The sequence below is a fragment of the Perissodus microlepis genome, chromosome 8, assembly GCF_051167445.1.
Source record: "Perissodus microlepis isolate ML-2025 ecotype Zambia chromosome 8, ASM5116744v1, whole genome shotgun sequence".
Lineage (NCBI taxonomy): Eukaryota > Metazoa > Chordata > Actinopteri > Cichliformes > Cichlidae > Perissodus > Perissodus microlepis.
In genome coordinates this window covers 1,405,945-1,418,847 of record NC_140468.1, presented here as the reverse complement: position 1 = coordinate 1,418,847, position 12,903 = coordinate 1,405,945, and the positions used below count along the sequence as shown (strand labels likewise).

Sequence of the window (12,903 nt, the reverse complement as noted above, 5' to 3'; positions counted from 1 at the left end):
CAATCATACAGTTTTATCGTTTTTAATAAGGTAAAGCTTTTTAATTGTTTTTAGGTGCCGCTGTTACACTGTTACTTTTATTTTGTATTCAAAATTAAACTATTTTAACTGACTGTGCGCCTACGGCTCTGTCCTATTTTAAATAGGTACCTACCACGGGTCACATACAGATCATCTTCAACCCAGTACAAACTTGTGTGGGGCGGTGCACAGTTCTGCAGCTCTCGTTTGGCTCTTGGCGAAGGCGGTCGCACTTTTCTCCTCTCCTCCTTCCCCTTATCTTCCCTGCTTAGCCTCTTGTGTCCTTGTCTTGTCTCGTGTGTATTACTTTCCCTCGAACAGTCTCTCACTGTCGTTCTCTAAAACCTAAAAGAGAATTATGGATTTGATCAACTGGTCTCTGAATGCTATTGACACCCTCTTCTCAATGAGAAGTCTGGGTTCGGGAGAGCCCGAGTGCCCTGGAGGGACTTTACTACACGATGGACGGGTGGCAGAACTGGAGGATCGTGTGCCTGGCGGGACTGTCGATCGAGGACGCTGAAGATATCTACCTATTCGGAACCATGATAACAGGGTTCTTGCTGATCGGAGCTGGCTTGGCCCTGGCTTATCGGAGAATTAAGAAAGCGGAACCGGCTGTTCAAACCCCCCCAAGGCTGCCCGCTGGAATTGAAGCGATGGGACGAGGCGCGACCTCTCACAACGAACGCAGCATGGTTGACACCTTGGAGACGCTTACAGCTGCCGTGAAGACTCAAAATAACACCATTGAGCGTATATTGGGATACATCAAAGAGAGGCCTGCTCAAAATGAGACCCTTGAGCGAAAGTTGGATCACATCGCAGAATGGCTCACTGCAGTTGTGGGGTCTCAGAATCACAAGAATGACAACACCACGGAACAGAAGTTTGATACCATCATGGGGAGGCTCGTGGCTCTCCAACGGGAGATTGAGAGACCAGTGTCGGAGTGTTAAAGAACAGCTTTGAAATTCTCCTGGGCTGCTCGCATAAAAGAAAAATCAACAACATCAACATGCGGACACCACGGCGCCAGCTGCACGGGCCCAAGGCTGGAGCCAAACAAAAACTCCCTGATAACGACTGTGTGATGACTATTCTTGCCATCCCATGCAAGGCCACCTGGGTTGGCTAGCAGACTGTTTACTTAGCCTGATAGGGTGAAGGACACTGTCTCAGCTGAATTATGGACACGCACACACATACACTTACACTGATAAGCACTCACTCATCCCCCCTCCCCTTCCAATGCCTTCGATGCTTGTTGCCTCCTGGGAACACGAGGCGGGTCTGGGCCCGCGCTGGAGAGTCGGCGCAGTGGCAGGATGGCTGCTGTGTTGCCTGGGATTATTCCTTTCCCCTACCCAACCCTGTTGCTGGTCACGTGCTCTATAATGTTGTACTGTGGACATTTATGTGCTTTCAGTGCAGAGGAGTTTTTTTGTTTCCTGTTCTCATGCTGTCCTCCTGTAGCCCAGCATGAGTAAAGGTCTCTTTTTTTTCCTCTTGTACTTTTCCCATCGTAGTGTAGATTTCAGTGGTTTTTCTGTAATGCAACCGTTCTCTGACTTGTATCCCCATGTGATGTCTGTGTTGTGTGTGTAAGGTCGGGGGGCGGGTTCATTTCACTGCAGTTTACTGCATGTGGCAAATAAAATTTGATGATGATGATGATATACATATGAACAGTATCAACAGGAACAAAAAAGTATAAAATCTACAAATATACAATTGGGTGTAAAAAAGAAAAAAGTACATATGTAAATAAATACAGTTTGGGTCATTGCACATAGAATTTAGTATTGCACAGTGGTGGTTTACAGATGGACATGGGAAAAATCAGAGGGTGGGACTGATGGTTATGGCCTTTGGGAAGCAACTGTTCTTCAGTCTGTGGGTCTTTGTGCTGATGCACCTGTAGCTCTTCCCTGAGAGAAGCAGGCTGAACAGGTCAAAGCCAGGGTGGGACTGTCCTTGATGGTGTTTGTTGTTCTGTTGAGGCAGTGGGAGGAATGAATGTCCATCAGGGAAGGGAGATACAATACAATAATACATTCTCTGTATGTATTATTGTAGGGTCTACCTTACAATATAAAGTGCCTTGCAGCGACTGTTGTTGTGATTTGGCACTATATAAATAAAATTGAATTGAATTAGAGGGCAGCTGATGATCTTCTGTCCTGCCTTGACTACACTCTGAAGTCTCACTGTCTGCCTTAGTGCAGCTGCTGTTGGGCCTTCTTGACAGATGTTGTCTGTCCAGGAGATGTCAGCAGAGATGAGGACACCAAGGAACCGGAAGTATGTCTGTGAAGGTTCTCAGTCATCCTGGTCATCGTAGTCAAAGGAGCTTGCAAAGAAAGGTGTCTGGACTTCTTTAAGTTGCTTGAAGACGTTTCGCCTCTCATCCGAGAAGCTTCTTCAGTTCTAAGGTCAAATGGTGGAGAGTCCCAGATATAAACCCAGTGGGAGTTTCCCCCCACAGAGGGACAAAAGGACCCCCTGATGATCCTCTAATCGCCTGAGCCAAGGTGTGAAACTGGGTGTGGGTCCCAATCAGCCAGGGTTTCGGGTGAGCTCATTGTGAAACCTGGCCCCACCTTATCATGTGAATTCCTGAGGTCAGATGGCCCAGGATGTGAGTGGGCGTTAAGGCGTCTGGGGAGGGAACTCAAAACTGGATTATAGATGGCAGACGGTTGGTGTCGTAAACCACCGCCTCTGTTCAAAGATGGTCGCTCACAGTGGACATAGATGCTTCTTTCACTCCTCTTTCAAACCATCTGTCCTCTCTGTCCAAAATGTGAACATTGGCATCCTCAAAGAGTGTCCTTTATCCTTAAGATGCAGATGGACTGCTGAGTCTTGTCCTGTGGAGGTGGCTCTTCTGTGTTGTGCCATGCGCTTGTGAAGTGGCTGTTTGGTCTCTCCAATGTAGAGGTCTGGGCATTCCTCGCTGCACTGTACAGCAAACACCACATTGTTAAGTTTGTGTTTTGGAGTTTTGTCTTTCGGGTGAACCAGTTTTTGTCTGAGCGTGTTGCTGGGTCTGAAATGCACCGGGATGTCATGCTTGGAGAAAACTCTCCTGAGTTTCTCTGATACACCGGCTACATAGGGGATGACAATGTTGTTGCGTCTGTCCTTCTTATCCTCCCTCGCTGGTGTCTGATCTTCTTTTCTGTGCCTCTTTGCTGACTTTATAAACGCCCAGTTAGGATAGCCGCGTGTTTTGAGTGCTTCCTTTACATGTGTGTGTTCCTTCTTTTTTTCCTTCAGGCTTAGAGGGAACATGTTCTGCCCGGTGGTGTAGGGTCCTGATTACTCCAAGTTTGTGTTCCAGAGGGTGATGGGAGTCAAAGAGGAGGTACTGGTCCGTGTGTGTGGGCTTCCGGTAAACTTCGATGTTGAGTTTGCCGTTCTCTTCAATGTGCACAGCGCAGTCCAGGACAGGCAAACAGTCGTCCTTTGTGTCTTCCCTGGTGAACTTGATGTTTTTATCCACAGCGTTAATGTGCGCAGTGAAGGATTCCACTTCTTGTGTCTTGATTTTGACCCAGGTGTCGTCTACATATCTGTACCAGTGGCTGGGTACTCTTGTGCACGTAGATACACTTCTTTTACCTGTAAAATGTTGCTGTATCCTGAGAGTTTTCACAGTATTTCCAGTGAAACATTTGTACTTCAGGTGTAATTGTACTTCAGTGAGTGCTTGTGTACAGCATGTGTGTTGAGTTTAATGTTACCCCTCTCTCCAGCATCATTTCCTTGAAGTGAGCGATCCGGAGTTCCAGTGGGAGGAGCTGAACCCCTCCTGGATGGGGAACGAGAGACATCGACTCCTCTGTTCTAAAAATAAAGAACCAATGATGGTAAAAATGGTAAATGGTCTGTATTTGTATAGCGCTTTACTAGTCCCTAAGGACCCCAAAGTGCTTTACACTGCATTCAGTCATCCACCCATTCACACACACATTCACACACTGGTGATGGCAGCTACATTATAGCCACAGCCACCCTGGGGCGCACTGACAGAGGAGAGGCTGCCGGACACTGGCGCCAACGGGCCCTCTGACCACCACCAGTAGGCAACGGGTGAAGTGTCTTGCCCAAGGACACAACGGCCAAGATTGTCCGACCCAGGGCTCGAACCGGCAACCTTCCGATTACAAGACAAACTGCCATCTCTTGAGCCACAGGTTGGTAATGACATCAGCAAAGCAACATCTTTACTTTTACTAACAAAATGAACAAAAACACTTTCACCTCCTGCATCTTTTAGACTCACCTGTTCCTCTTGGTGCTGTGTTTAAGGTCATTATCTTCATCTTCATCATTCCTATGGAGACCAGTTGATTGACAGCTAGAGCTGATTTCTGTCATGAAGATGTAAAATCCATAGTTAAAGAGTGAAGCGAGACAGTTGAGACACAGGTGAAGGATAGAGAGGTGAGGGTCAGACCTGAAGGTGAGGTCTTCTTTCTCTTGTGGGGCGGGTCCTCGATGATGCGGCTGATGTCTCGATCAATCAGCTCTCCTGGTCTCTCCCACACAGAGAGATGGATTGTGGGATTGAAGAAGAACACTCTATCATCTCCAGTCCAGACCACACACCTGAAGACACACATGCACACATGGGTGAATCACGAAACGAGGGTCATACTATGAGCCTCACTGCCCTCTAGATAAGGGCCAATCTTCAGAAGTGAATCATCTACCCTGAGCACCATCTTGAGTCTCCTCCCATGAAGACTTTTGATAGGGTGGAGGTCAAACAGGGCTGAAACATCTCTGATTATTGATCCTTACTGACAAGCTAATTATGTGCGGCTTCAGTCTCGCAGAGAAGAATACAAACAAAAGATCGAAAAAATAAAAGAATGTCTGTATAACACATATTTTGTGCACTTAACAGCTCCTTTCAAACAGTTACAATAATGCCTCGGCATGTACATGCACATCGATATATATGAAAGTAACCACAACACTGATAGATGGGTAGATACACACATATACTTACTATAGTATAAATAGGTTTGCTTATTAAATATGGTATAACGATTATGGGGTATGTACTGTATGGAAGTACTCTGTGTACATGTATATGAATGTAAATGTATGTGTAGAGGCTAAGCCTACGCTTGAAGTCTCTGAGGTGTTCGTTGGCGGGGGTGACGCGTTGCCACTGTTATGAATGAAACCTGTTACAGTCCAACAACTCCAGCCGTACTTATCTTCTCCATTTAACATCTTTATTCCACTTCCATCAGTTGCATTTGTTGTTAACAGTTCTCTTCATATTTAAAAAGAACAGATCCTAATAGATCAGCAAAGTCATGAATAAAAGCCTTGTTGTATTTCGGCGGTCTGTAGAGTTTTAGAAGAATCGGCCATATCCAATAATTGAACTCCAAAGGTAGGGTAGGTAGGGGAGGGGAGCTGCCGAATTTTATGTTTATTTTCAAAAACCAAGGCTAAGCTACCACCTCTGCCCGTAAGCCTAGGTGAGCTGAAGAAGGCACAGTCTGGAGGGAGAACCTCCGAGAAGGAGAACGACTCACCAGGGCGAATCCAAGTCTCCGTCAGGAACAAAACGTCCAGCCCCGAGGTGAGGAAAAAGTCATTTAAAACAAAAGTCTTATTCACCAGCGACCTTAAATTTAGTAGAGCCATCTGTTTCATGGGCGCCATGTCTCTACTCCTAGTGCGTCGCAAACGGCTTAGGTTGCTGTGATCCACGCCACCTCTGGAAGACGTTATCCAGGTCCTGGGAGGACTGGGTAGACTTACTGCCCGACGGAGCAGAGCCACCGACAGCTAAGCGATCTGACAAGAACGATGAGCATAATACCAAGAGAATGAGGAGTGCAATGCAAAAGTCAAAAAAGAGGGTTCGAAAGGAGAGGCAAGGACGACAATAACTTGAAACTGGTATTCAATACCTACTGCACATTCCACTTTGTATGATCTCTGTCCTGTCTTTGTTTATCGTACAGTTAATATTATATAGTTACCATTATAGTATTGTATAGAATTGTATAGTTAGGAATTAGTACCTTTTTATCCCTTAATTTTACCGAAATTTAGCATGTTATTTATTTGTAATTCCTAGTTTTATATCTCTTGGAGATATATCCTTTATATATTTATAAATACACCATGGGGGTCTTAGGGTGAAACAGCATTTTGGTACACTGTACACTGTGTATACTACTATATTGACAATAAAGCTCTTGAATCTTGAATCTTGTGTTCAATTTCCCCATCAGGCCTGGGCTCTTTCTGTGTGGAGTTTGCATGTTCTCCCCATGTTTGTGTGGGTTCCCTCCGGGTACACCGGCTTCAATGTTGAAAATGGACAGGACAGGGACATAAATCAGGACAGGGGAGAGGCATATGACAGTGTCCAGTAAGTTCAGGTTCACGACTCCAGGAGCTTAAATGGTTCGACTAAATCCAGGAGCTAAGTGGCTGTGGAAGATAATGGTAAAGATGGATGACTGCTCTGTCATTCTCTAATAAAACAAGACAAATATTCTGTGATTAAATGATTCAACTTTTGTATTCATACAGTAACACAAACATGACCTGAAAAACAGAAAAGTGAAGTTATAGTTGCTACAGACTGAGGGGCATGATTTTTCTCAGACCCACAGATGGCAGTCTGTACAATCAGCATCCTCAGCGCCGTTGTTTTTTTTGTTTGCAGTCTTACCTTTAAAACACAAAACAACCAGATGACTGCATCGGTTCATGGTTGCCGTGGTAACACCAGAGAGGAGTCACAGTACAAACAGCGGAAACGTCCAGATCAGCCACTGATGAATTTTTAATGAATTTAGGCTAAAACATGTCTGAAAAATCAATAATCATCAATAACAACAACAATGTTACAGAACAATGGTTACCATGGAGACCCAGGCACAGGAGTTGAGGCGACAGGGAGCTTGTCTTTCCTTCTTCCTTCTCTTATGTCCTCCTCCTCTTCATCATCATCCTCTTCTTTGTGTACAGACACACTGACACACTGCAGCAGACACACACACACGACAATGTTATTGTTCTACAAGCATCAATATATAGATAAAAAATGGGGCTTTTGTTTATAGTTTTTGGCTTTACACAGTAATCTAAGGCTATATTTGAATTCTGTTTTCATATTCTGAAACAGTCTGAAAAGTAACTGTCTTGATGCGTGCTCAATCATCCAGGTAAGGAAATCCCAAAAGTTTGATTCTGTTCATCTGGACGTTTTCAGTGGGAGAAACGTTTCATCACTCATCCACTCTCGGCTGACTGCAAGTTTCCAACCTTACAAACAGGACATTTGCACAATGACTGAAACTGTCCCACTGGTGAACAATGGGCTAGAAGGTCAGTTCCTTGATACTTAACACGCAAATTGCCATGACCATTGATCATCATCAACAACAACAAAACCAACAAACACTTAAAGTACTGATTATAAGGTTGGAAGAAGTCACGTGGATGAGTGACGAAACGTTTCTCCCACTGAAAACGTCCAGATGAACAGAATCAACTTTTGGGATTTCCTTACCTGGATGATTGAGCATGCATGAAGACAGTTACTTTCAGACTGTTTCAGACTGCAAAAAAGAAAAAAAAAGAAAAACATCTAGAACCCTCATCAAATGAACATTAGTCATTCATTTGATGTCCCTCCTGTGACCAGTTCCAGAGTGAATGAGTAAAGTTACTGGCAGATGCTAGAATGAAATTGACCTCGAAGAGATATATGGTGCTGCACAAAAAAACTCCTTGCAGTTGCTTTGGTTGCTAGCATGTTGATGTGGTTGTTAGTAGTTTGTAGGATGCTGTTTTATGTGTGAACACTGAAACTATTCCCTAAGTGGTAATGACACCGCAGAAAGTGTAACACAAACTGAAAATAGAGAAGGTTCTCTCTTTTCCACTTTGCATCGCCGTATCTCATGCTTCATTAGAGCTCCTCCTAAAGTAAATGGTGAATGTTTGCAGACAAGTGCGTCTCTTCTAGACAAGCTATGGGCTAAAGCAAAATCCAGAAATGATCAAAGCGATTTTAAGGAGGTTTTTGGTGGAGCGTTCTCTTTAAGACCCATTTAACCTAACAACTTCCAAAAACCACTCACCAACCAGTCTAGGAATATACATATTTCCTTTGAGACCTACAGTTGCCAGGGGGTCGCCTACTGGGTTTCAGGTTTGTGTGACTGTGGCCAACTTTGTGTGACTCAGTATCCTGATTGATGTTGAACCCAGATAATGGAAAGATACCCATTTCAGGTGATTTTGTGTTAAACAGCTTTGAGTCTTTACAGAAAGAAAGGTTGTAATTTTGCTAGAATTATCTGAGTTTTATTTTGATTTAAATGGATCCTCACCTGTCTGTCTTCTGGTTTCTTTGTCCTCAGCAGTAATGCTCCTTGATAGGAAAGCTTTCCTCCACCCGTTCCTCGTTTCCCTGACAAACAAAACAAATAAAACTTATTGCTCATACAGGATACCTGGATCTGAACTGGGCAGCACAGACTTTCTCCAACAGGTGAACTCATTGAAGAACTGCAAGGAAAACAGTCAAACAAGCCAAGTGGCTCCCCTTTGACCTCTTGAACTCTAATTTATCTGCTCAGTAACGACTCTCTTCCTAGTTTGACTGTGAGAGTAAAAATGTAACAAGCTAAAAATATGTGACAGATGAACAGAATTCCTAAGGCTCAATGTTTGATACTCTGTGAGAAGATGAAACATTGTGACAACAGAAACATGGGTCATGAGAGTGTGATGTCAGAAACGATCAGTGACAGGATGATGAAGTCAGATCTGTTTTGCTCTGCAGACTAACCTAATCCTGACCAAACCTACTCACACCCTAACTTTTACTGCTGAAGAGTTGAAACACGGTGAACTAAAGGGTTAACTTCTGATTTGATTCAAGAATGAGTTCTACTCTAAAATCATTGATTTCCACTTTTTAAAGAATTCTTATAGATTCATGACTTCATGCTCCTTTACCTCTGCCAGACAGCAGGTGAAGTTTAAACGCAAATGATCAGTATGTTTGATGGCTTCTTTCTACCTGCTTTGCTATTTATTTATTTTTAACATCCTTCAGCTTTAAGCGCCTTAAGATGGCTGTTGTTGTGAATTGGTGCTGTATAAACAAAAACCTAATGATCATGAAGGTCATTTTACATTTTACACAGCTCCATCTGTACTCCAATGGGATCTGCCTTGAGGCGTAGACAGGAAAGAAGTAGGGCAGATTTTTCTGATCAATCATTCAGAGGGAAACAGACAAGGGATGCTACCAACATGAACTTGCTGTGCAATAGAGTCAGGACCCTCAGAGGTACATTAGGCTATTTGCTCTCTGGATAATTTAACCCAGGGTCCCCCAACCCTTTTTGTGCCATGGACCGGTTTAATGTCAGACAATATTTTAAGGTGTCCTTTAAGGTGTCCCGGATAAATAAGAGAATCCTGCTAAACTGACTCTTGGTGGTGCTGTCACTTGGTGTTCGCTCTCTCTGCGGTTGTCAGGGCTCTGTGTGCGGGCAGGCGGAGAGGAGGATCCAAACGCAGGACTCAGACACTAACTTCAAACTCAAAAACCTCAGCTTTATTGCTGGTACGAAAACAAAACATGAAGTGAACACGGAATATGGAGAACAGAAACACACAGGCATAATCTGATGGTACGACGCGACACCGAGCATGGGAAAACACGGGGCTTATATACACAGGGTAGTAACGGGGGAATCAGCAACAGGAGGGAGACACAGCTGGGAGAGATCAGGGCTAACGAGACAGGGGGAACCAAAGCTGCACACACTAACATAAGACAAAGACTTTCACAATAAAACAGGAAACATGAATCACAACTCAGAGACACGGACTCAACACAGAGAGACAGAAAATGACACATGGAACTGAACTATACATGAAACCACAATTCCTAAAACATGGATAACAGAAACATGAAACTCTAAATAATAATCATCACAACCACAACAAGAGAACAAGAAAACAATCCATGATGCAAAATTAAACCAAAACATAATAAACTCAAAATACTGGGTCCAACGGACCCAGAACCGTGACAGTGGTAGAGTATCACTTCCTGTTCCTGCTTAAACACAGTGGTATTTTTGAGTAGCTTATCTGCTTAACAATTTAAATAAAAACTTTTAGATAACTTCTTTTTTCATATTATAATCTTCATGTGCTTCATCCGAAGCACACTTTCTGTGTATTTGAAATAAGGCTGAAGTGAGTTTGTAGAAAGTGATTTGTTTAATTGCTGCTAATTACCATGAATTTACAAAATTATCTGTGGATCATAGTATGCAATTATGGCTCAGTATGCATGTGATTTAATGTGAACTTCAATGCCATTCTCTTGTTATTTTGTTTATGGCTGGATATCATTATTACTGCTGTTACACACAAGGATGTCTGTTCACTCAGAGCACAGCAGCAGGAAAAGTGCACAGTTTGATTGTGACTGTGGTGGTTTCACTTTAGATGTTATTTCCATCACTTTGTCCAAAATATGTTGCTAACATCTCTTCCACACCATGGCATCAATGCATCCATCTTCTTAATCAGAAATCATTAAATAGAACAAACACAACAGAACAAATTACTCCAGTTTTAATGGCTCTGCCCGTTGCCCCCAGAATTGCTCAGAAAGGATTTTACTTATTACTTTTAAAGGACTTCACAATATCTACTCAACTGGTGCGCCACCATAGATCCACAGGGGAAACCTGTCACCTATTCCCACCTCAGGTGGACAAAAGTCGAGAGATGAGTCACTGTTAGGGACGACCCACCCGAGCAGCTCTGGCTTGCCTCATCAGTCTTCTTTTAAATCCTTCTAAAGACTCTTTTGTATTGTAAGGGGTTTGATTGGTTTTAGCAAAGACGTGCTATTGTTTGACATGCTTAGATTTACTTCATCTTTGTCTTTTAGCTTTTATGTTCATGATAATGTTTCATTTAATGTTAAGTTTAGTCTGGATGAAGAATTTGCAGGTGACACGGTACACCTTCTGAGTAATGATGTATAACCCTTGGTCTCTTGTGCTCTGGGGGCCTCTGGATGTCTGGGGCCTGGATGTCCTCCATACCTGCTTCATGCCCTGGAGGACGGGGCTGTGGCCCCCCCACACCCTCTAGCAGATCATTACATGAAGGAGCCTTTTAAATACAAGCACATCCATGCTCACAGGTGTACACACGGGTGCTCACACACACAAACTACACCCTTTTTGGCTCCTACCTCAAAGCACACTGTGCGCTGTTGATCTAACATGCTGCACAATAATATTCAATATTTAATATTTACTGCTATATACACATAGAGTACCACGATGGTGTTGTGTTTATTATATTGCTTTTTATTAGTTTTTGTTTGCTTGTTTTCTCTTTTTTTTTCTCTCAACAGGTGATCCAGGTGATATACTTTTTTTGCCCCCCCCCTTTTCTTTGCCCTTCATCACTATTCCTCTGTTGTTTCCCTCCCTCCCCCCGGTGATGTCTGTCCCGTCTGTAACAACTGAAAATAAAATAAAATAAATAAATAATAACAACAAAGGTCAATCAAATGGACCAATACAGCAAGGCAGGGAAGGTCCACTTAGTAAAGTAATTCCATTGGGCTTCTCTCTTTGCCTTCAGACAATAATTCTGATGGCAAAAGAACCAAACGGGACAGGCGGCCAAAGAAAAAAAAAAAAAAAAGATGTATAACCCTTCCAGCTGAGGTACCTGAACTGCATATCAGTGTGGTATGAATGGCAGTTTTACAAAGTATTAATTTCTCGCTGAGTATCTGTGGCATCTTCTCTTTAAGTTTCCAACAAACGCCTAATTTCCATTACAACATGCACCATCCCTCTCTCACTGAAGCAGGCAGCAGATAGTCTTGTCAGTCCCGGGACTCAAATGTAAGACAGGGTAGCTAGTGCCGTCTAAGAGCTTTGGCTCATCAACCTCAACATCTGGCTGAAGCTCTCAACCTGGCCTTCAACATATCTATGTATCTGTGCCAAAAACACAGACAGAAACAGGAGTGAATTATCGTGTTTGATGGACGCGAGATATTTATGGCCATCATTTACTGTATACAGCACATCATAATCAACAGTGAAATATTCATTTGCCACATGGTTGATTTCGTCCGCGTAAACAAAGATTTCAATGTTTCAATCTGCTCTCATGGCTCAAAGGCATTTCATACACACAGTGTGCTTCTGTTTATGGCTGACACACACATTTACACAAACAACAGATGAACAGAGACATACTGAGAGACACGCTGTCTTACTGTGTCTGTAGTTTGTCAGCAAAGTGAATCTGGAAGAAAATTGTGAAGAAAAAAAAGGCTGAACTTCTTTGATCACCTGAAAGAGAAGAAATGTGATTAGCACAGCTTGAATGGACAGAAAGACAAACTGATGGACAGATCAGCTGGAGACTCACCTGGAGAGGTAACACAGGACACGTTTCAGTGCAGAGCGGAGAGGGACGAACAGGTCCAGAAACACACTGCTGAAAGACCGTGAGAGAGATGGGTTCTGACCGCAACACCTGTTCACCTGTCTCACATCAGCCACTCAGCACCAGGAACAGCAATTCCTCCAAACTCCAGGTATCTGCTCATCTCGTATAAGGTCACCCTGACTCCCGTTCAACACATTCAAGACATCTCTAACCAGGACATCTTGCTCCTATCTGGCTCCTCTTACTCTAACACCAGCCATCAGGCTGAGAGGTAACTTGGGGGTTGTAATTTAAGTTTATAATTCAGTTCAGGGTTTATCTGTCTAGCTACAAGCACATCTGCATCAAAAAGTGTTCATTGTGTTGATC

The 12,903-nt window shown here is 43.3% G+C and overlaps 1 protein-coding gene across 3 annotated transcripts in view; it reads right to left on the bottom strand.

The window, feature by feature from the left end:
- The window catches only part of tcerg1l (transcription elongation regulator 1 like), a 101,891-nt gene that overhangs the window by 23,900 nt on the left and 65,088 nt on the right, over positions 1 to 12,903 (bottom strand). For 2 of the 3 annotated variants that reach the window (XM_084936959.1, XM_084936957.1), the window contains 7 exons: positions 12,514 to 12,582; positions 12,359 to 12,434; positions 8,409 to 8,488; positions 6,933 to 7,051; positions 4,487 to 4,638; positions 4,313 to 4,400; positions 3,771 to 3,873 (listed from right to left, as the gene is read on the bottom strand). In XM_084936959.1, the coding sequence (XP_084793085.1) occupies positions 3,771 to 3,873; positions 4,313 to 4,400; positions 4,487 to 4,638; positions 6,933 to 7,051; positions 8,409 to 8,488; positions 12,359 to 12,434; positions 12,514 to 12,582 (687 nt within the window). The remainder of the gene's footprint in view (positions 1 to 3,770; positions 3,874 to 4,312; positions 4,401 to 4,486; positions 4,639 to 6,932; positions 7,052 to 8,408; positions 8,489 to 12,358; positions 12,435 to 12,513; positions 12,583 to 12,903) is intronic. The other variant, XM_084936958.1, reaches the window with a different exon arrangement.